The sequence below is a fragment of the Mastigoproctus giganteus genome, chromosome 5, assembly GCF_048544385.1.
Source record: "Mastigoproctus giganteus isolate SK-2022 chromosome 5, ASM4854438v1, whole genome shotgun sequence".
Lineage (NCBI taxonomy): Eukaryota > Metazoa > Arthropoda > Arachnida > Uropygi > Thelyphonidae > Mastigoproctus > Mastigoproctus giganteus.
The window spans coordinates 217,210,785-217,236,501 of record NC_143579.1 but is presented as its reverse complement, the minus strand read 5'-3'; the positions used below and the strand labels follow the sequence as shown (position 1 = coordinate 217,236,501).

At 36.2% G+C, this 25,717-nt stretch overlaps 1 protein-coding gene across 5 annotated transcripts in view; it reads right to left on the bottom strand.

Annotated features, from left to right (window-relative positions):
* Nucleotides 1-25,717, bottom strand: part of Hem (Nck associated protein 1 Hem) — a 244,909-nt gene that overhangs the window by 145,630 nt on the left and 73,562 nt on the right. For all 5 annotated transcript variants that reach the window (XM_090373716.1, XM_090373719.1, XM_090373718.1 and 2 more), the window contains exons 11-14: nt 18,253-18,349; nt 17,760-17,925; nt 14,631-14,722; nt 9,311-9,392 (exon numbers count right to left, since the gene is read on the bottom strand). In XM_090373716.1, coding sequence (XP_090229842.1) covers nt 9,311-9,392; nt 14,631-14,722; nt 17,760-17,925; nt 18,253-18,349 — 437 coding nt within the window. The remainder of the gene's footprint in view (nt 1-9,310; nt 9,393-14,630; nt 14,723-17,759; nt 17,926-18,252; nt 18,350-25,717) is intronic.

Here is a 25,717-nt window from a genome sequence, read left to right as displayed (position 1 = left end):
CTGAGCTGATTATTCTGAGCAAGATGAAGAATCCCATTGGCATTGAGCATGCTCAAACCATTCAAAGCCTTATACACCTCTATCAGATCACCTCGCCGGTGCCTAGTCTCCAGACTCTGTAATTTGCAAAACTTAAGCCTTTCTTCGTAAGAGCAACACTTTGTTCCATTCACTAATCTTGTTGCCCTTCTCTGTACCCGTTCCAGCAGCTCTACATCCTTCTTGAAATGAGGCCTCCAGACCTGTATACAGTACTCAAGATGTGGCCTAACCATTGCCTTATACAAGGGAATAATCACCTCCTTATCCCTGCTAGAAAAATTCCTGTATATCATTGACAAGACACCATGAGCTACTCTTGCAGCTCGTCTGCACTGCTCAGAGAACTTCATATCTGCCTGCACAATTACCCCCAGGTCCTTTTCATTCTCCACCACTGTCAGTGTAGTACCACAGAGTTGATACGTTGCTCTGGGGTTACTGTTTCCCATATGTAGTACCTTACATTTGTCAATGTTAAACTTCATTTGCCACCTCTCAGCCCATCTGTTCAACCTTTCCAGATCCTGTTGCAGCAGCATAGCTTCAGTGGTGTCCTTAACAACCCTGCCAACCTTTGTATCATCTGCAAACTTGGACATTAAACTTGATATCCCATCATCAATATCATTCATAAACACCGAAAACAACAATGGACCCAACACTGAACCCTGAGGAACTCCACTAATAACATTAGTCCACGTTGAGCAGTGTCCATTGATTACCACTCTGTCTTCTGCCACTCAACCATCCCCTTATCCATAGCAGCAATTTGCCTCCAATGCCACACTGCTCCAATTTGTGCAGTAGTCTTCCATGTGCAACAGTATCAAAAGCCTTTCTAAGATCCAAATATATAATATCAAAGTTATTCCCTGCATCCAGTTCTTTTGTGACTACATCATAGTATCCAATCAAACTGGTCAGGCAAGACCTGCCTTTAACAATACCATGCTGCGTCTGAGCTATAACTGAATTCTTGTCTAGATGATCCTGCAGTGCTTCTTTAACCAGTGCCTCCATTAATTTACCTGGAACAGAAGTTAAACTAACAGGTCTATAATTACTTGTGTCAGCCTTTGATCCTCCTTTGTGAATTGGGGTTACATTTGCACATCTCCAGTCTATGGGTACCTCCCCTGAGTCCAAAGAAGCTCTCATAATTATGGCTAGGGGTTTGCTTACTTCCTTTGCTGCCTCCTTTAATATAACTGGATAGATCCCATCCACCCCAGGTGCCTTTTTTATGTTTATCCTCAACAATCTCTCCTCCACTTTCCTCTCAGTTATTACAAAATCATCCAGCTCACTGCCAATGTTTACTTTACCTACATCATTCTCCTTCCTGAATAACTCCTCATGCGTGAATGTAGATGCAAAATACTCGTTTAGATTGTTAGCCACCTGAGCAGGATCCTCAACTGTTGAACCATCAATATCCAGTGGACCAATCTGATTCATCCCTTTCCTTCTTGAGTTTAAATAGGTAAAGAACTCTTTTCTGTTTTTCTTTGCATCCTTTGCCAAGGATTTTTCGTAGTCTGCTTTTGCCTGCCTAATCTCCTTTGTGACTTGGCTACAGACCAACTTATATCTATCATAGGCTTCCATGTCACCCATTAATTTGTATGTATCCCATGCATTTTTCTTCTATGCCATGTGTCTCATTAGTTCATCTGACAACCATTTAGGCCTAAACCTTGAACAATATTTCTTAGTTGGTATGTAAAGCCTGGTAGCCTCCAAGATTAGTTCCTTGAATGCTTCCCATTTTGAGTTTGCTGTTGGTAACATCATCAGTTGGTCCCACTGTATAGAATTTAAATACTGTCTCAGACCATCATAGTCGCCTTTACGAAAACAGAAACCCTTCCCTTTACCTCTGATGGTAGTTACCTCCTTGAGTAAATCCCACTTCAACACACTGTGATCACTGCCACCTAGTGGTTCATTATCTGCAGATTCTTAATGCATGAAGAATCACTACTGATAATCAGATCAAGAGTATTGCTCCCTCTTGTTGCCTCACGAACATGCTGATGTAGAAAACAATCATCCAATAAATCCACAAAAGCCTTGCTAGTGTGCGAGTGACCAACCCCACAAATTCCAGTCAATATCTGGGAAATTAAAATCCCCCATTATAAGACTCTCTGATTTACTGGCCCACTCTATTTCCCTGTACAATATCTCATTATACTCATCAGAGTCATTAGGCCTATAGCACACTCCTACTCTCAATTTTGATTTCCCTATGCTTATTTCTCTATACTTAGAAGGGTTGTTTGTGAGAAAAAGATCAAGCGTATTGGCTGTATGATTAGGATTGTCCGGTATTCTTGTAGGTAAATGAACAATCTGTGCAAGGTCATTAGTAATTGCAAAAGCCTCAGCATCTCGACCAGCTGGGTCAGTGTGATTAGAAAACGGAAGCCAGCTGGAGTTGCGAACATTAAAATCACCAAGGAAAATTACCTCACTGTTAGGAAAGTTGGACTGGAGAAAGTCAAGTTCAAAGAGAGGAAGTCAAAGAGTGCCAAGTGATTAGTGGAGTTGGGAGAACTGTAGAGACAACAGATGAATTTGACACAATGAGGTAGAGAGATTCTAAGCCAGAGAAGATCAAAGAGAGGAGATTCCAAATTGCCAAGTCTCTTACAGGGAATATCAGAATGGACATATGCACAAGTACCACCTTTGAGGTGAAAGGAATCATACAGCGAATAATTTGGGCATTTGAGATGAGCAGTAGTTGAATCAACCGATAACTGAGATTCTGTCAGAAAGAGTACATGGGGTTTGGCAGACTGCAAGTGGAAATGGACATTGTTGAGATTAGAATTGAGACCACGTATATTTGTGAAATGAATTAGGAAGTCCTTGGGAGATTTAGATCTTTTCACAGATAAGTTTGCTCTATTAGTTTGACAATTCATGGTGTATTCAATAGTAAGAAAAAGTGGGTGGGATATGCTGTATGAAGTAATGAAATTTTTGGATATGGCATACACATGGTAAGATTATACCCATATCTTTTTACATAATGTGGTCTTGACAATGCTTCCCGCATACACACTACTCGGACTCCCTCCAGTCACTATCTGGCAGGGTAGAGGTAGCAATATTATACACTAGCTGATCCGGAAGCCTCCTAGAGAGTTACGAATAGGTTCGGTTCGGTGTACCAACTAGCGGCCGGCCTGCGAACACCGTTTTAGAGCTGTACCCTCTAAATGTAAGGAATATTGGATCTCGCCACGATGTTCATCATAACCCCAAAAGTCATCAATCATACTGCATAATGGAAGAGATAGGGAAGGGTTGACCAGAACGTAGCTCTAGAGACTAACAATGGGTTCCACCACTTGAAGCCTCCAATAAGCAAAGTGGTGGTATTGCACTGGTTGATGAAAGTCATCTACCACCTATTACTGCCTGGTAACATAGAGGGGCGGCATTCCTCCATGTGGTGTGGGCGCCACACCTCGACCCCTGCTTACGTTGGTTCATACATGGGTGGTCACCCACCATCTATTTGTGCATGGAGGTTATACCCAGGATTACTAACAGTCCCACCATCATGAAGGTGCAAGCAGAGGATTTGGCTGTCACAGACCGTCTGGACTTCGCCGAAATTGTGTCCACTTGATTTGAGTGTCACCCGAATATCAGTTCCAATAGCGTTTTAGACTCCCAGGTAGCAAGTACAGCTTGTCTGGCATATCTGAGAGAATGTCTGTGACACCCTCAAGGAACATAATTATAAAAGAGATTGCAATAAATATTGAACATGTCCAAAAATATAAGCACAAACTCTTTATACCATGTTTGATGAAATGTGACATAGTATTTGGCAAATTATCATTGAAATTTGGTTCAATATTGACTTTTAATTCTTCCAATACGAATGTTGTAAGTGTAAATGATTATTTTAAGTAGTCTGAAATAAAAAAATAAAAATTTTGGATGTATGAACATGTTTAGTACTAGGAAAAATAGTGTGCTACCTTCATTGTGAACAAGGTTTTACTGGTTAGTGAGTGCAAATTAACATCTAACAACAGATCACTTGTAGCAGTTAGAATCAAATTCTGTCAAGTTGTTAATGGCAAATTAACACTTACAATTTGGGATGTGAGAATTTTGAATAAATTCATAAGGTAAAATTCTTTATGATCATTATCCAAAATTCACACTTGATGAAAAATAACAGTAATTCTACTTATCTATGTTATTTAAGAACTAAAAAGTTCCCCCAACCAAAAAATAAAATAAAATAAAGCTATTTTGCTAACTACTTAAAAAAAAAACTTATTTAAAACACCTAATTAATTCATAGTTAACTTAGTTGATTAATTTTGGATCTAAACCTGCAGATGAAGAAACAAGATGGAGGAAGAACCCCGGCAACTTCATACGAATGTTGTATGTACCAGAGTTAATAAGTTATTTAATCCCTTAAGCTTTATTTCCATGTATAAGGTATCCAACTTAAAGGCTACTGCATATATCCTAATTTTTAGGTTTAGACTTGTCATCTAGGTATTTTTTTTGTCATAACTGCACTGAAATTTTTGAAAAAAAAAAAAAGTAACTAATTATTGTTTTATAATTTTAAATTTAAATTTTGTCTATTTTTTTTGTCAGTGATAAATGCTAAATGCCTTGCCTCCTACACATCATTATGCTTAGTCAAAACCATCTTATGACAGCAACATGTGTCATGTGGTGTGGCAAAACCCTTGTGGAAAGAGATTTTCCTGACTATGTTCAACAAGGACATATACAAAAGGAACAGTGGGAATCAAGATCTGGGGATTCCATCTCTTACAATAAATGTTCACCACTAGTCTTTTTTTTTTACTGAACATGTCATGAACAACAGAGAATCCAATTACAGTGCATACACAACACAACAATAAAACATTAACAGATAATAACAATAAGCTAAGACAAACTATACAGGACTTACTGGGATAAAAAAAGAAAAAGAAAAAACCCATCTGATAGGAGTCTGTTGGCATCAATTAATGATGAGCAACTTAACCATCCTATAAATATTTTTAGAACTCTCTGTGAAGTATCAAAAATGTCTATTCTGAACTCTGTGGCACTAGTCAGGCTATTCATTGGGCTGTATTTTCCAATGTCCATATGGGAAGGCTGGACATGAAATGTAGAGAAATGGTGAATGTTTCTTAGTGGTAAATGGACTATTTCACAAGATTACTCCTTCTTGATAGAATTTTTGCCAGAAATTTGAGGACTGATTGAATTTTTCTGAGACAGAGCAGTCTGAGTTGCAAGAGCACAGAGTGATTCACAAAATGTTGTATGGTAGTAGAGGTGATTTCTGGTTTTGTTCAAGATAATCTCAAAAGCTTGCTTATACCAGTCCTTTTGCCAGTAATGTATAGAGTGTTATATTTGTTGCATACAAAACAGGAGTGTAGTTAGAAATGAATGTTAGACAGAATGAAGTTTCCTGTATGCAACAGATAACAATACCCATGCAGAAATCTGGAAATCAACATGACTGCTACAGTAGTAGGAAATATATGTTGTGCTGAGAAAAGTATCATTACTACCAATATCTTCTAATCTCCTCAGATGAAAGGAGAAATGGTGTTCACAATACTGCAGGAATCTCTTGTCAAGACCAACTGCACTACAGCAAAGATATCAATCAGTTTAATATTTTCCGACACAGATATGGACTAAAGGATTTGTCAAACTTCTAATTTTAAATTTCACCTCAGCTGTATTTTTCATTATAAAACTAAAGGGCAAATAGGTAGAGTTGCTAAAGGTCATAAGCAGTTGTGCAGGGTAAACTGGGTGACAAATTCATGAGGTCTGTTAGTGATTTGGGATACTCTACAGGCAGACAGTTCTTAGAGTAAGGTTACCCACAAAGTTCTCTCTGATGTGAGGTCTAGTCTATTCCATCCTCAAATGAGAGTGGGAGGATAACTGCCTCCAGCGAGTTATGGAGATCCTGATAATGGCATGAGAAAAGTAGGTATTTCCAATCTTTGTCTTGGCTACGCACACAAGACAGTGATTTCATGGGTCCCAAGTCATATAATTTTTTCTTTAAGCTTTAATGCCCAGTGTAAGTGTGTATAAGCTCAGAGCAATTCACAAGTGTATAGGTTGACTCGCAAAATTTACTTGTGGTATGAAGAAATTTCTTAAAACTTTGTTCCTGGATGAGCTGTTTTTGTAAGGCAACCATGTCAACCCTATAGTACCAAGCACTGGTGCCATAATAAGCAGAAAGATGCATCCTTTGGTGCAACTGTCACATCTGTTCTGCCAAAATTTGTAAGTTCCAGTTTAAGTTTTTCTTTCTTGGTCACAAAGTCATGCACAAAGTTTGGAACCTGAAAGGTAAAGTTCTGATCTTGATATATAATTACATCTTTCTTCCCATCATGGCCTGTGATACTGGAGCCTGGTACCATAAGACTTATGAGGTAGCCAGGATGAGCTTGCGAGGCAACCCTTAAAAAAAATCACCACTACCAGGCACAAAGATTTATGTTCCTCTGCATCTCTAGAGCATGTGGAACTGTCTCAATTTGCTCCAGCCCCCTTCAGGTGCTAATTGGAACCATTTGACCTTATTAGATCAGAGAGTGAGGATTCTTTTTTGATGAAACCCAGTCTTCAAAAACTAGGTTCCAGCACAGTGGCACAAGGGCTGACTCTTGAGGACAGCTTAAACCTATGGTCTTAGAGATCCATTAGTACCTAGTTTGGACTATGATGCTGTAATTCAGAAAGTATTTAATGCATTTATAGACTGGATCAGAGAATGCAAAAATTGGATCAGAGAAGTGAGTCTAAACCTATGGTCTTAGAGATCCATTAGTACTTAAGTCTGGGCTATGACACTGTGATTCAGAAAGTATTTAATGCATTTATAGACTGGATCAGAGCAATGAGCCTAATTTTGAAGATTTTGCTTCAAAAGATTTTGAAGATTTTGCAAGGCTGGGCCACCACAAATGAGTAAAGGGTCCCTTAGATGATATTTACCAGCTTAACAATGATATCTGCAATAGGGAGAGAAATACCACTGCAGAATGAAAACATGATAATTCTATCTAGCAACTAAGAATTGGCAGGTTGTTGAATAAATTCTAAGCCAGATAACATTCCCAAGGAAACATCTCTCTCTCTCTCTCTCTCTCTCTCTCTCTCTCTAACTGGTGTTGAGTGATGTTACAAACAATAAAAAACAGGAACAGGCAAATGCACACAGAAACATAATTGCTGAACGTAATGGTAGACTGTTCCAACATTTCCAAGGATTTTCTTCCTTTTCATTAGTGGTGAGTTATAAACTTCCATTACTAATACTGATTACTATAACATTTTTGGTTGCAGTGATTTATAAACACTTAAAGACTATTCCACTAAGTATTTAAAAGTCACTCACCACAGATGAAAAGGAAGATCTTGGCAATGTAGCATACTAGGTTTTTGTCACTAAATACAGTTTTCATTCATTTTTATCTTGCACTGTTGTTTTTCTTCGTATCAGTTCTGCTACTCCACGTTGCTGGCTGCTAATCATCATAAGCACTCCCTCACAAAAATATTATATTCTATGTCACAATTTTTAACCAGGAAAAACATGGTTAAAAATTAAACTCATGTATTTTCACTGAAAAGAGAATTTTCTATTGGATTTACAGCAGTGCTACTCAAAGTATGGTCTACGGACCAGTGCCAGTCTGCGATGAATTGGAAATTGGTCGTGGATGTTACTGCCCCCGACGATTTGTCCATTACCAGTCCACAAGATTTGTATTTTACAAAAGTACTGGTCCGTGACGGATTGGAAATAAAAGAAACTGGTCCTTCACAACAGATAGTTTGAGGAGCACTGGTCTACAGTATATTTATATTGATTTAGTACCTATTATGACATTTATAGAATGCATTAAATTAATGTTTAATTACAAAGTTTATATCTATATTAATTAAACAGACTTGTTGCTGTTCAACAGAAGTTTCATTCATAAAATTTAGCCATTGTTATATACAAATAACTCTTATCAATCAATATTCATTTATTGAGAAAAGTCCAATACAAGGAGTAATCGCAAATAAGCAGCATCACAAAACAAATACAGGAAGGCCTCGCATAACGCGAGTTCGATTAACGCGAATTTCAGTTAACGCTATTTGAAAAATTATACCACTTTTCACTTTACACGATGCAAATTTCCAGTTAACGTGATCTTTTTTTTTTTTATGCGATAGTTGAAAAAGATTTGAATCGCGCATTAAGCTTACCGTGAGTAGTATGGTCAATAAACAAACGTTTGCCTGCTGCCCGCCTCGGTGTGTTTCATCGGAAGAAGACGTGTTACTTGTTTGTCTCCTGCTAATAAAGTCAATGCACACTTGCATAAAAATTCAAATTTTTAAATGAGCCAGATGAAAATGTTACTGCGAAGGAAATAATGGTAAAAAAGAATTAGATGAAATCTTTCATATCGCAAGAACCTCAAACAAAAGGTTTGAGGTTCTCTGTGATATTTATTTCGCCAGGGCCCAGAGAAGATTGTTGTCGGCTATCGGAAATTGATTGATGAAAAGAGAAAGTCAACACTGTTCAAATATTTCCACAACAGTCATTTCTTCATTGTGTATTTTATGTCAGAGGTTCTCAAACTTTCTCGGTTCATGGCGCTCTTAGTGTCTCAGTAATTTTTTCAAGGCGCACTCAGACCAAAAGAAATACCTAACAGTTCCGCTTAGTTGTTAGGTCCAAACAACTTAATAAGAAATGTTGAAACTGTGAACTACCTCGAGCTAGTAGTTCGCGCGGTGTCCGACAGATGTCGAGTATCGCTGTGTTTCCCTCAAAAATTTAAAATATTCCACGGCGCGCAGTTTGGGAACCGCTGTTTTATGCAATAAACATTTAATTCCATAATTATTTCCATTATCTTTTACATTGTATACAGTTAAAAGGTTATTTAAAAGGTATTTTTAAAATTCTTTATGGACATTCCAGAAGGTCAAGGACCAATTATAATTTTTCCTATTGGTTAATTTTTCCTATTATATTCGATTAACGCGTTTCCGTTTTGCGCGCTGCGCTTGCGGGACGAATTAATCGCATTAATCGAGGCCCTCCTGTATTAGGGTTGTTAAAAACTTGCCAAAGCAAATTCATAACCAATGCTTCACATATTTAAAAATATTTTAATATCTATAGGTATCAAACAAGAAATAACATAAAAATCACCTTGTTTTACTGATAAAGCTGAAATTGCATTGCAAACTGATGACAAAATTACAGAATCTTCTTCTGGCATAACGGAAACACTCTATAAATTGGGGTGAAAAAATGAAAATTGCTTTATCCAATATAATGAGAGGGGGAAAAAAATTGTAAAAGCTAATATTACGGTATGGGCATTTTAAAATTAATTGTGAGATCTGATAAATTTTAAGTGAAAATATGAAATAAAGTAGGCAAAGAGCCATATAAATAAATTTATAATGAAAAATACGCTAATACTAATTCTAATTAAAACTTTCCTCTGGCTATGATTATAATTACTACCATGAAAAATAAAATGAAACCAGCTACAAAGAGCTGAATGCCTTTTGTAGCCAGTTTCAAACTGCTTTGTAGCAGTTTTCAAATGAAAACAGTGAAAGTTAAAAGTTGTATGTTGTAAACAACACAGTAAATATGCATGTTAAAGCAGTTCCTATCATGTTTGACATAAAAAAAATTAAAAAAAAAAAAAGGCTGGAACCCCATCTACTCAAGGAGTGTGTGTTAATGCACTTCCACTCCTGAACACTCTGCTACAGAGGTCTATGTTTGACATACTTCCTACCAACACTGCTCTAATGTCTGGATTCCTCAAGAGAAGTTTTGTTTGGCGTTGAAGCTATCCGTGTACTACTCTTTTGACCTCTATATCTAATGAAAAATGAAGCCCTCTTAGTGCATCTTTTTAGTGGCCAAACAAAGGTAATAATTAATGGAGCTAACTATATAACTCTTCACCTATGGAGAAGGCTAATGTTACTTATTCTCGGCAGATATCACCACCCAGACGGCACCGTTTCGAAGCTTACTGGCTTCTCATTGGTGGGTGGGCAGGTACCCTGTTGTTGCAATAGTGCCAACCCAGTTATGAAGTATAACTCCACAACATGAGAGATACCTGATGGTGTTCACAATATGAGATATAATTAAAACGATGCATTAAAACTACCTTGGTAGTAGAAATGATGTGTGTGCATTACCCATGCATAAGTAAACTCCATACTCTTAGACATTTAACCAAGAAATATCTTTTAGATTAAATTAGGCACACCATTCCTGTTGTTACTATTGCAACAACAGAGTACCTGCCCACCCACCGATGAGAAGCCAATAAACTTCAAAATGGTGCTGTCCGGGTGATGGCATCTGCCTAGAATAAGTAACATTAGTCTTCGCCAGAGTTACTTATTTGAGGTAGTGCAATACCATGTCAACTCATTGTGAAGATATTCACAATATGAGATATAATTAAAACTATGCATTAAAACTACCTTGGTAGTAGAAATGATGTGTGTGTGTATTACCCACGCATAAGTAAACTTCAATCAACTGTCTGATTGAATGCTCTTAATATACCATTCTAAAAGTTTTTTAAAAGAATCAGAAGGCATCCAAAGAGAATACGTTCAGTTTGGTGGTTATGTTTTTTATTTATTCTTCAAATCTTTTCTTTCAGGGTAGTTTTCACCTTGGGAAACAGGAAGTAGTCTACGAGAGTTAGATCGGGTGAGTAGGGTGGAGGGTTGATCTGTACAATGCCGTGTTTTGTCAGAAATGTCTTCACACAAGTGGAATAGGCAGTAGCTTTGTCATGTAACAAGAACCAGCTGCCTGCTTTCTTATTGAAATTGCACCCTAACCAGGAGAATGTGCTTTGATAATCTTTGAATAATCTTTTAAATCACACCATGTTTGGAAAAACATATGATTAGCATCATTTTGATCCTGCATTTCTATATAGAAAACTTTTTGGGCTTTGGGGATGGTTTTGAACTCCATTGCATGCTCTGATGTTTTGCTTCTGGACCATACTAAAACACCCAACACTCATTTCCAGTGAAAATACAGTCAAGGAAATTAGGATTGTCTTGACAAGTCTAGATGAAGTCTTTGCATGATGACACTCTTCGTTGCAGTCTGTGAGGCACAAATTTTGCAAAGACCTCCCTCTTTCCTAAATCTTTGTGTAGAATTTTACAACATCTTCTCTCTCTCTCTCTCTCTCTCTCTTCATTTGTATCTAACACATCAGCATCATTCTGAGGATCATATGACGATTTTGTGCCACAGTTACTCCATCTTTTGCAACTCTGTCCTCATTTTGAGAGGTTGATGGATGTCTACTTCTTGGGCTATTGTGAACATCCTCACATCTGTTTTTGAACTGCTTATACAATTCAAACATGCTGGTATGATTTAAAGTCTCATTGCCATAAACAATTTTTAACATTTGCTGGCTTTCCCAGTTTAAAGCAAGCAAAATTTGATATTCATTTGTTGCTCTGTTGCAAAATCGTGGCACAGAACATTAATGCTATTAATTCCTACCATCAGTTGAGGAAGTTTGAACCACAACATACCACTTCCATTTATTTCAACTCACTGAACATGTCTGCAACAACACTGGTCTGGGAACTTTATTGTCACACCTCATATGTGCAAATTTTCTCACAAATTTGAAACCTGCATTCCTGAAGAGGCGTTACCATCCTTGGCACCAGCTAAAACTAACTACTTTTCACACAGCCAAGTGTAATTGGTGGATCTTCATTATTGACCTCTAAAAGGAATATTACATTCTCTGACAGTCATGCACACTTTAATACTATTCTGCATAACCAGGTCTTCAATTTTTTTGGCACGTGTATGGAGCTGTCTCTTCCATTAATCATCCTTTACGGATTCTTGAACTCATTTAAACTATTTAGATCAAAATTTTATCTGGTATTCAAAAAGGGCAAGCACTGCCATACAGTTTTTGTATGTTCACAAATAACTTTCAGCCCATTCCCTTCTACTATCAAAAATCTGATAATGGCCCAGTGATCCAATTTGACACCCACATTTTCCTCTCTTCTGTTCTTTCACATTCACCGTACTGAGCTGGAACTGTGAAAATAAAATATATACATTTATGAGGTATAGGACATAAGATATATACATGTACAATCACACTACAGTTTTTTCAGATATCAAGTATATTTATAGTCAAGACAGATAACTTACTGAATGCTTCATGTATATCTTGTTCTATCTCTTTGTTCTTATTTTTTGTTCTTCTATCTCTTTGTTCTCCCTTTCATATATTTTATTGACATGTTCATTGTGTTTCCCCTAACTCCCCTAATTCCCCTAACTATGAAACCTTAAGTCTTGAAAACTGCAGTTTCACCAAACTCGGTAGTTTTCAGGGTGCTACCTCCCACAGTTGGTAAGGAATTACTGTATTAAGATTTAATTAAAGCTTTTGATATTGTTCCACATGAATGACTGTTGTAGAAATTAAAGCAGCATAGTACTGAGGTCAACTCACTGCTATGGATAAAAGGATAATTGAGTAGCAGAAGACAGAGTAGTTATTAATGGCCACTGAACTTACAGACTAATGTTCTGAGTGGAGTCCTTCAGACTATGGTTTTGAACCTCTTACTGTTTTCAATATTTATTAATGATACCAACATAAGTATGTCAAGTTTAATGTCTAAGTTTGTTGATGATACAAAGGTGAAGAGGGTGGTTAATGACAGTATTCAGGGTATGCTACTACAACAGGACCTGGATAAATTAGGCAGATGGGCTAAAAAAATGGCGATCGAGGTTTACGCTTGATAAATGCAAGGTACTACATTTGAGCAGCAATTATTTCAGAATAATACCATTTTTTGTAATACCAAACTCAAGGTGTGTAGAATAAAAAAGATCTAGGGATGCATGTACAGTCTGACGGTGCAAACAGGTGACTAGGACACCTCATAGGGTTCTTCCAGTAGGAACAAAGAGGTGATTATCCAGTTATATAAGGTAATGATTAGGCTATATCTTGAGTACTGCACAAAGACACTTGGAAGCATCATTTTAGGAAGAATGTAGATCTCTTGGAACAGATATAGAGAAGAGCAAATGGTCACAGGAACGAGAGGGTATTTTTATCAAGAAAGACTGAGCTTTGTAAATTGCAGAAGTATTGGAAACAGGCATCTTCAATAAGATCTAACTGAAATGTGTAGACAAATTTAAATTTAAAAAGGATGGATAAATGTGCGAAAATTTGCTTTCGGCAGAGGGTAATTGACTGCTGGAACAATTCCATCTGATGTTGAGGACATGGGTAGTTTGAATATACAGGGTGTTTCAAAAGTGATGGTCAATAATTTAAAGATGAACTGTACAGACTACAATATACAAAAAAAGCCTAGTAAACATGGGTCCTTAAGTGAATCATTTGAGATATTGCACATATCTAGTTGGGATCCACCAATGACAAGGTGACAATGACTGGTGGATCCCAACTCTGTACAGAGTTGGGACCCACCAGTGACTTGTTTGTTTAGGTTAGGTTATGCTCATTTTCTCCTTTCTCAATGTTCTGAGATGTAACAGGCATACTAGTTCTTGTCAAAGGATAGTCAACATGGAAAGAAGTTCCAGCAATGAAGAGTATGCAGACATGCACTTCATGTATGGTAAAGCCAACAGCAATGCACTTGAGGCTGCACGTTTGTACCAAGAAGCATTTCCCTGCCGAAGACAGCCCAACAGGTGCACATTCATCAGGGTACATCAACGCCTTAGAGAACATGGGTGCTTCGTACATGGAGTACAAGCAGATAGGCCCAGAAGCATAACACCTGATGTTGAAGAAAGGGTGTAAAAAGAATATCCTGTAACATGTAATATCTGTGGTGTTGAAACCAAAAATTAAAAATGTATTATCTTATGTTTAATAAAACCATCTTTAGCAAAAGATTCACAGCCTAAACTAGTGCTCCCATAGTAAGTGGCAGATCTTAACAGAAAATGTGCATTATCTCAAAAACGGTTCATTTGCGGCACGACATTCACTGGGACTTTTTTGCTTATTTTAGTTTGTACTTTTCACCTTTAAATTATTGACCATCATTTTTGAAACACCATGTATATCAGGGACTGGGAAAATTATTGAAAGAAATGGGCAAAGTGGTTGTTTCCCCCACTTCATCCTATGGCTGATGCTGTATGAATTTGCTTCCTTGCATCATTTTGCTACTACCAATAAAATTTCACTATAAAAATTTAACTATTACATAAAATCTTTTATAGCTAGTATTATCTAATACTGACTACGACGTAATTCAAAATACAATAATTAGTTTCCATAAGTGATATTAACTGTCTATGGTAATTTTAGATCACAATCTAATGGTTGAAAATTTGTTTGAATGGATATATATATATATATATATATATATAAAATAAATAAATCTAGACTATAAACAAATGATTTTCTTCTTTTCATATTTACCTGAATCATATGGTTTAATGCAACTGCATCATAGCCAGCAAGGTACTGAACATAGTACCTTTGGATAACTTGATTATACTTTCGAACCAAAGCTTCAAAAGAATAATATTACATTAATAAGATAAATAAAATTCTCTATGTAACAAAAATAATATACAACATTAAAGAAGAAAATTACCAGAAACAATGCTTTTATTTACCCAAATGAAAACTGCTAAAAATACAATTCATACTATATGTTATTGTAACATACAATCGTATTAAATTTAAGGCATGTCAGACTTTTTCTTAAATTAATTGAATTTTTTTATTTCTTGTGATTAACAAAAGCAAAAAGTAAATACTCAATATGATGCTATTGTACTATTTGATAACTTCAGTATTTAAGCTTAACCTTCCAACTTCTGCAACTTTGAGTAATTCTGAAGACTGCTAATTTCTGTGGCATTTACACCGATGAGCTAAAACATTATGACCACCTACCTAATATGATGTTGGTCCTCCACGTGCAGCCAAAACAGCTTGTACCCGGCAACGCATGGATGCTACAAGATTTCTAAATGTGTCTTGTGTTATCTGGTGCCAACATGTAACCAGCAGATCCTTTAACTCTTGAAAGGTCCATGGTCGAGACGCCGCAAATCAGAGTTGCTGTTCCAACACAAACCACAGATGCTCGGTGGGAATGCAGAATTTGGAGGCCAGGACAATACCTGGAAGTCTTCCTCATGTTCCGCGAACCAGTCTCAAACAATCCAGGCAGTGTGGCATGGCACATTATCCTGCTGAAAGACTGCACCACCAGAGGGGAAGATCGTTGCATTGAAAAGGGTGTACCTGGTCAGCAATGATGTTTAGGTAGGTGGTAGACGTCAGAGTACCTGTCATATGGATGACTGGACCCAGGGGTATCCCAGCAGAACATCGTCCAAAGCATGACACAGCTGCCACTGGCTTGTTTTTGTCCCACGGTGCATCCAGGCGCCATCACTTCCTCAGGTAAACGATGCACATGTACCTGGCTGTCCACATGGTGCAACAGGAAATGTGATTCGTCAGACCAAATGACCTTCTTCCAATCACTCAAGGTCCAGTTTCGATGCTCGCATGCCCATTGTAGGTGCTGTCACCGGTGAGCCATTGTCATGGGCACTCGGAGCAGCCTGCAGCTATGCAGCCCCATTTTCAACAGGGTTCAATGTACTGTGTGTTGTGACACATTACTCCCATCACCAGCATTCCAATTATTGGCTAGTTGTGCCACAGTCGCCCTTCTGTTGCCATGTGCCATCCGGGAGAGCCTTCCCTCACCTCGGGCATCGATAAGCCATGGTCATCCTACACTTTGCCAGCGGTTCGTGGGTTTTCCTTCCTCAGATCACTTTCGGTAGGTACTAACCACGGCTGACTATGAGCACCCCACCAGCCGTGCCATTTCGGATATGCTCTAACCCAGTCGTCTGGCTATTACAATTTGGCCTTTGTCAAACCCGCTGCCTTTCCCATCTGAAGAACAAGAGTAACACTGATTAACGGAGCTCAGTATCAGGTGTTTTGATACAGTGTCCTGACCTGTGCACATGCTGTAGTTCACCAGCAGTTGCTTCGATTTGCATAATGTTATCTAGTGTAATCTAGTGGATAAACCACTAGATAACACTAGGTTATCTAGTGGTTTATCCACTAGATAACCTGTCCTTTGTGTGGACCCACTTTGGCCAGCAATATTTAAATAATAAGCCTTAATATTGAAAGACAACTGCACTAATCCATGCCTGTTTAGTGCAATTGCCTTTCTCTATTTCTGCAGTGGCCTTTTCCAATAAATACAGTAATTACTATATGACTTAATACTCACAGATCAGGTGTCCAAAATTTGTCACGCTAAGTCTGTTATCAAATAGTGGCTAAGAGATCTACAGAAAAATAGCCCAATATGAAATATCAGTTTTAAACAAACTGATTTTGGTGCCACTTGTAGAATTTTTTAGTCAGATACCTTTAAAACGACATTCGTAATTTTTTTTTTTTTCCTTTATTATGTAGATATCATTTTCCTTCATACTTGATTATTAAATACTATTTAGCATATAAGTAAATGTTAAACATCACAATTTTTACCTTGCATATCAAAAAGAAATGTTTTGGCTACGGTACTGTTTAAAGGGAACCATTTAGGGACCAGATAACATTCCATGCTCAGTGTTTTTTTGGTTTTTATGTTACATATGCATTTGTTAGTTCATCAAAATTGAAATTAAGTAATTTAATTAAAGTGTTTCATTTTATTTTGTGTTTGATTAGCACACAAATGCAAAATATGTGGACTCCAATAAACCAGAAAAGTCTATAGACCAGAACTAGTATGACCCTAAGGTTTCTGGATTTGGGGCATTCTACTGCATATCATAGTTGAAAGCGTACTACCTAGTCAAATGAGTGAAAATATGGTATGGTAGAAAGTAAAATATAGGCAGATGACCAGTATGTGAGATTTTAGCCCTTCTTCATAAATTAGTTTCACAAAACTTATGACTATATATTTCATTAGTTAGTAAAATGGCAAGAAATTATCATGACCTCCAACAACATAAGGCTAAGATTTATTCTTTATAAAGAACACAAAACATCACAATTTTTCCCTTATGCACACATGCACATACAGTTTTAGCTACATACTATTTAAAGGGCATCATTTAGGGAGTAGATAACATTTCATGTGCAGTGTCCTTATTAGGTAATGGTTTTTACAAATACATCTCATTCCAGACAGCATGCCAAAGTGTAGTAAAATATTTCATTTTTTACTTTAACAAAGCACTTTGCATAACAGAAACTAAAATAAAAGAACACTATTTTTGGTAAAGTATATATTGATCGGACTAACAGTAGAATAATTGACATAGATTTTTAAATGATCTCATTGCAATTAATGATAAAAACATATCTGAATCAAAACTCATTCAAGTCAAAACACATAAAATGGTTTTTTAGCCCATCCAATTGTATGGTTGGATGGGCTAAAAAAAAAGTGATAGAAATAATGAGCATTCAGAAAACAGATTTTTAATAATATCAAATTTGAATCACCATTTCAACTTCTAATAAGTATTTAGAATTATAATCAACCTCTTAGCTCCTCTATGTGAAAAAGTAATTCAGGCAACTGCCTATCCACAAGGTCTTCACCCTGGGTGCGTGTCTTTCCCTGACGAGGTGGAGGATTATCACAGTGATGTAGTAACCAATGGACCTCATCACGAGCAAAGGAAAGCCCCATAAAAACAAATAATGCCTAAAAACAAAGTATTTATATGAGATTAAAGTCATCAATAATGATTTTTAAAGACAGTAAACAAAAGAAAGAAAACTTACAGCTTATTGTTTGTTATTTGGTTTTTAGCAGCATTAGTAACTAAGGCCATATTGCTCCGGGGGGGGGGATATGTGGTGGTCATTCCCTGACCTTTCCCCATCCTCCGTATTTGGTGGGCACGGGCTTGAACCCCGGTCTAATCAAGAAGCGTGTGCTATGCACTGCTGCTCCTGCCCACCTGGCTACGGAGGTGCCCAGCTTATTGTATGAATATATAGAATAAGTTAAAAATCCAAAATAGCTTACTTTTGGTCCTAAAAGTCCTGGTTGGTCGGTTAATATCAAGCCCAGTTCTTTTAGTGCTGTGCGTAGGAACTTTCTCCTTTCTCGGTGAATAAGGCTTCTGCAAACCACAAAATAAATCAAAAGGCAAAAATAAATTTTTTTTTTCCTACTAGTATGAATTCTGAAAATAGTCATATTATTATTATAAATTATATTCAAAGATAGATGATAAGAAAAGCACAAGGATTTTCTCATCCTTTTGAATTTTTTTTTTTTTGACCAGCAGAGTTGGACTGCCTCGTACAGCGTTTCCCCAAACTTTTTTAGTCACAGAACACTTTTCATCTCACAACATATTCATCTCAAAACATATTCACAGAACACTTACGAAACACAAGTTTAGAGGGAGCCAAAGAACTGTTTGCTAATATTTTATTATATACAACACACTTTGCATCAGGAGCATCTTTATTTCCAACACATGTAAAGCCGAAAATCAAATAACTATCATTATACTTTCTTTTTGGTCTTTTATTAGTTGGTTCCTGTTTTCACTTCGGATTTTTGGGGAACAAAAGGCTACGATTGTTCACCCTCACTTTGAAGTGTGATAATATTGTGTTCATTTTCATCAACCACGGTTGCACTACTAGAAGTACTTTGCTTTTCGTTTTAAGTTCTTTTTTTAACAAGCACAAATCCATGGTCACGTATTTTAATAATAATATTTCTAAATACTGATAATTATCAAAAAAAAATTTATACACGTGTACAAGGAAGTGAGTTTAGTTATGATATCGGTTCGCTTCCCCCTCCCCTTCAACCCATGTACTCCAAGCTAAATCGCACACGAATGGCATATTAGGTTCACTACATTGCTACTTTTTCGTAGATTTCATTATCTATACACACACTTCTCTATGCAAAACCTGCCAAAAAAAAGTGTTCCGTGGTCTATTTGATTATTAGTCTATGCCAGCGTATTAATAACTGGGAAAAAAAAAATTAAAAAATTATAATGATACAAAAGTAGCGTATGCTACAAATTTGCAAAATTTATTTTATTTTTTTAAAATTATTAATTATGATTTTTCATGGAACGCTTGTTCATATCTCATGGAACACTAGTGTTCCGTGGAACACAGTTTGGGAAATGCTGGCCTAGTAAATGTAATGGCCTCAGTGCACCCCTCACCCCTCAATAAGAAACTGATTTTATGAACTGACAATTGCAAATTGCAGCTCTGATTAAAGAAGTCTCTAAGAATTACTCCAGTCTCTGACAGGATTTGAAATCAGACTTCTCTAAATGAGTGACAAGACTAAATCAGACTTGGAAGAAGTCTGGGTTCTGTACTATAATCAACCTCTTATTACTTGTTTGAATGACAAGATGCTGCTATGACAGCCCATTTCTGGTCATTTATCAGACATGGCAATTAGTGACAATTCTCTTACAATAGAATAAAAAATTAACTTTTTCAATGTAAGTTGATTGACATGCAGTATGTAAAAATTTAATAAAAAGTACAGGCACTTTCCTGTCCTCTCTCACATTTTTTTGTCTATTAGGGTTGCACGAGTTTCCTTCGGACTGTAATACTTTCAGTATGATGATGTTTTTTTTTTATTTTCTGCAATCTGTCCTCCCATTTTTCAAATACTTTCTATAGAACCATTATGTCCTTCACTTTTCCAGCCAAAGTGGTAATCATCTCAATACGAGTCAAATTTCCTGGAAGATGGAAGAAAGACATCCAACTTGACAGGAAGAATTATATAATACACAATTTGATTTGTAGAGTGACTGAATTAGGGCAGAAATGCTACAGAAAGTCTTCAAAAAAGATATGTTTTCAAAAAAGGACTGACTGAATGGGCACTGGTGAACTTACGCACTGTTATGACACAAAATCAATTCATCATGAACTGCTGGATGCTTCTTATGTATTAATGCACTATAGTCTTTATTCTTGAATCCAATATTGCTATAATCAACCTTAAGAGATAGCATGAAGTATTCCATTACCAACAACAATTCACCCACAAACACTGAACATATACCTTCATAATTTTTCAATAATAAAAAATGATCCTTTATATCCTTATATAAAGGAAAATGTTAATTTACAAAAACATTCTCTTTCAACTTTTTCAAAATTGAAACAATCTATAAAGTTGATTTCCCAATTGGAAATAATATTATCTATATTGCTGTTCAACTTTCAAGTTAGCATCCAATATTTTAAGGAAAGAGAAACAGAGGTGGTGCAGTAAGTGCAAATGTTCAAGAATAACCGACTATGGCATTTTCCATAATACTAATGGTCTTTATTGTCAAATTGAAACATAAAAGGATCAAAATCTTATTGGTTCTGATATATCTATCACCTCCTCCAATTTCTGTAAATAAGAATTTACTTCAAAACCTGCCTCAACTCTTAAAACAATTAAACTTACACTTCTTCCTACAACACAGTTAACTGTAATTGTGACTTTAACTTAATTAAAATTTCTAAGCTAGTTATATTTCAAGACAATATTACTAAATATTTGCTAAATACAAACAGTTACAGTCTAATTCAACAAGCAAAAAGTCCAAGGAAAGAAAATATTTTGGACTTTATTTTTTTTTAACAAAGATATGAATATAAAGGATGGTATTCTTCTGATCTGATAAAGCTGTGATATTTCAGACAATTGCAGATAAGAGCATTAGTAATGCTGGTAAATTCGATGCTAGGAATTTTCATATGGCAGACTGGACTCAATTAAAATAAAAATTGAAAATGGTTAATTAGGATACTGCATGATCGATCTACAGACAATTCAATTATAACTGCTATACAAATATGCAACAAATTATAGTGTTTCTATCCTATTAAAAAACCATAAATAAATATACAGTATTATTCCATAATGAACTGAAGTGCAAACTAAAATAAAAATAAATTAGTTAATGAAGGCTTGTGTTACATCTCGGGTGCATTAGCAAACAGTAATAATTCATGATTTATAATAAAATAAGTCAACCCATCGACATGAAAATTTGTTACAAAGATTCCTTAAATATTCTAAGCACTGAAATTTTGAAATGGATAAGAGTTTCTGTTCCAAATTTATAGTAATATTTTTATATGGGAAACTGGGGAGGGAATGCTATGAAATCAGAACTGAATTTATTTAATATGAAAACATACTTTCATTTAGGCACTTATATATATCCTAAAGTGCCTAATTACTCATAAAATGAAAAATAATGTTTTTCTACATTATGTAAACAAATTAAATAAATGATTAGTTTACAAAAAAAAATTATACTTATTTACTAATACAAAGTTACAAGGTAAGAAAGTAATGCCTCCTATATTTTCCCTCAGAAAATTTAATTCCTACAACTATGCCTTTTACATAAATTAATCCTCAATCATTAATAAACACACAAAATCACCATCGTTTTCTATGTGCTTCCACCATTTCTGAGTCAGATGCTGTATTTCAATCCTGTAAAAGTCCTTACTCTTGCTCCAGAGGGCTCTGCAAACACTGTGCTTGAGCTGGTCATCATCCGCAAAATGGGTTCCACAGAGAGCATCCTTCAAGCAGGCCGAAGAGGTGATAGTCAGAAGGTGCAAGATCCAGGCTATGAGAGGGGTGAGGAAGATCAGTGCACTCCAGTTTTGCAATGGGCTCCATCATGCGCAGACTGGTGGGTTTGTGCATTGTCGTGGAGAACCTCATTAAGGTTTTTGTCCGGTCAAACTCTACGGATGCGCACTTTCAACTTTTTCAATGTTTCCACATATCAATCTGAGTTGATTGTAGTGCCATGCTCCAAGAAGTCCACAAGCAAGGCACCATCTTTGTCGTAAAACACTGTTGCCATGACTTTACCAACAGAAGGCTGTCTGTAAATGTCATAATGGTGGCCCCAGTTTTCATCACCTGTAACTACGCGTGAAATAAAAACGTCTCCTTCACTCTCATAACACTGGAGAAGTTCCGTACGGAAGACTTTCTGGGCTTTGTTCTCACATGTCAGTACTTTCAGGATCCACCGGGTGCAAACCTTGTTGTAGCCTATTTCCATTATGATGGTTATCACAGCCGGTTTTTCCCTATATCTACTGCACAGCACAATTCGTGTGTTGTGATGCAGCAGTCCTCTTTGATCAGTGTGTCGATCCGGCTCTTGTTGTCTGTTGTCACTAATGTTACTGGCTGACCACTTCAGGACTTGTCAACAATGTTACTTTCCCCACTCTTAAAGTGTCTAACTGTACTACTCACATCTACAGTATATTGTCACCATAAACATTTTTGAGACACATATGGATTTTAATAGGATCACTTCTTCCTTGGTAAGAAATTCAATCATTACGTTTTGCTTAATACATATATCTGTAACATCCACCATTTTGAACTATTCATGTGCTGCATTCACAAGACTGATCCCGGCAAGACTCAATATGGTGAAATTAGAGACCTCTAGTGACCACTGAGTGACATGCAAAATGATCTACAGCACCACATTTGAGAGCAAAAAATTTAGGAGACATTACTTTTGTACCAGTCCTCATATATCAAAAGTAAATAATGTGTCCTGTCGTGATTGGGACAAGTTCAGTTAATCAGACATAACAGATCCAAATCCAATCAGACCTGATCGAGATCTAGATCAATGTTAACTTCAGATGTACTATAATAAAGTTAAAACGTAAACTCCTACAAAAATTGTCCAATTATGTTCTGACTATTTTGAGTTAGTCATCCTCTCCACAGTTTCATTACATATAATTCTACCAATTTAGTTGAGCAAAACAACATTATGTCAAATATAATCATTTCTGACTTAGAGTTTGCTATAAAATATCAAAAAAAATTATTACACTAGATTACTCAGAATTTCTGGAAATGCTGTTTTACTCAATTATTAATTCCTTCATTGCACTTTTAATAAATCAGTAAAATAAGGTATTTATTCTAAATGCTCAATAAGATTGTACAAAATACCTTAATTAACCACAAATTCCTGAACAAATTCACTGTTGACCGGACTTACCGGAAAAAAATGACTAGTAGGACTAATCAGCAATGACTGATGTGTACCTTGCATCTGTTCCTGTCTGATTAAGCTGGTGCTCTTATCTCGATGTTAAGTCAGCTCAATCAAACTTAACTCTCACAAGGAGTTCTCTCCTTTGTATCAAAATATGTTTTCATTTGTAAAATTACCTTTTTTTGTAAATAATTGTTAGATTTTCCCGGAAGTTTCGGGAGGCTGTAAAAATGTAAACCCCTGGCTTTTTGGCCGTGAAGGGCATTAAAGACTCTCTCTCTCTCTCTCTCTCTCTCTCTCTCTCTCTCTCTCTCTCTCTCTCTCTCTAAATCAATAGCACATCAAGAATATTAGAAACAATTGTCATCTAAATAATTTAATCCTAAATATATTCATGACCAACTTATTTTTTGTTCTAGCAGATTTATAACCACTAACCTATTAGTGGTTATGAATCAATCTGGAGCTGGGGTTATGTGATTTATACAGTCCTTTACTAAGGAATTCAACACAGTTAATCATTAACTCTTAAAATTAAAACTTGCATTTATGGTATTTGTAAGCCATCCTAGGATTGGATATATGATTATATCACAGATTACACACATCAGATCATTTATAATGCATCCACATCATATGAATTATCTTTTCCCAGAAATGTTCCTAAGGGATCATATCATTGGGGCCTCCTCTTTTCAATATGTATGAAAATGATTTGGCATCCACAGAGACCAGAGTGCAAAATTTTTAACTGTATGCACAAGTTATTAAAGTGTTTAAATCTTATAATTAACTTAATGACTGTATTGAACTTCAGTCCTTTCTTGAAAAGGATAATTCAAGTATGTGTGTACAAACACCTACAAGTACAAAGTGATATTTTATAAAAATCCTCATAAGAAAGATATGCAGTTTGGTTATATAGTCAAGCAACTGGTGTTATCGATTTTTAATATGTGATCTTGGTTTTAATTTTTTAACAATTCTTTCTATTCTTACATATCCAAACCAACACATAGAAGAATTGGATTCATTAAACACTATTCACCATATTTTTGTTGTTGGTATGGGAATTGCTGGTGCAAGAACTACATAGGCTGTATTGCACTTGATTTTTTTTGTAATGTGCAATTAACTGAAATATTATTTATCACCTATTAACTTTATTGTAATTTGCATGTCCCCTTTGGTCTCTGTGAGTATGTTCCTAATGTTACCAAATTAGAAAGCATTCAAATTGGCATAATTATGGAAAGTGCATAACTTATTCTATGCTATTATATCTCTTTTTATACTCTTGTTTTTAAAAACAGAAACAAAAAACTTTTTTTTCTTACCCAAATGTACTGAACTGATCATTTATGGCAAAGTAATTTGATATGCTATTTATTGAAACTTTTACATGAAAGTAATTCTGACCCTTTTAGCCCCTTTAATGTATCTATGCAATTTAAATCCAATCACGAATTATCTGAAGAACTGAACTTTATTCTATTTTATTAAGTTAAATACATAATATGCAAATTTCATATATATATATATATTAATAATTTACTAATTAGTAAAGAAACGTAACATTAAGCTGTATTTTAACAAATCCTTGATTAAATATCTATCATTCTATTATTTGAATAGATTAGGATTTATTTACGCTCTCCAAGTCAACATATAAGTCTTATATAGTAAGTTGTATTATACTATTAAGACAATTGTCATAATAGTATAAAGTGGGTGCATCCTCCTCTTGCTACCAGTACTGTCACCACATGGTGAGGCATGGACTCTAAAAGGCCTCTGCCGACCGGGCTAGCCGGGTGGGTAAAGTGCCTGCCTGGCAACCCAAAGGTCGCGGGTTTGAATCCCGCCTCGGGCTTGGATCAAAGTACTGCAAAAACCTTGGGAGGTGCATTATGGCCACAGAAGCTGATGTGCCAACAACTACCAAAAAAAAAAAAAAAACAAGGCCTCTGAATGTTGCATGAGATACGTTATACCTTATACCATGTAACCAGGACTACATCCTGTAGATCTGCAATAGTCCGTGGTGAAGAATCCAAATGCCAGATCTGTCAATCTTTGTAATCCCAGAGTCACTTTTGTATTCTGTGAACCACTCTCAAACAATACCAGCAACATGGGATGGCCCATTATTCTGCTGGAATACACTACCATCTGGAAAGACAGTCACCATAAAGGGGTATACTTGATCAGCCACAATAGATAGAAAGGCTTTACCATTTAGAGTGTGCTAGGGACTCCAAGAAATTTCCAAGAAAACATCCTCCATCCCAAAACACTGCCCCTCCCACCTGCCTGTTGCTGTACCCTTCAGCTACTGTCCACAAGGCATAGCAGGAAAGTGATTCATTGGTTTGATTTGATTTGATGTCTGTTTTACTGGTGCAAAAGCAACTGAGGCTACACGGT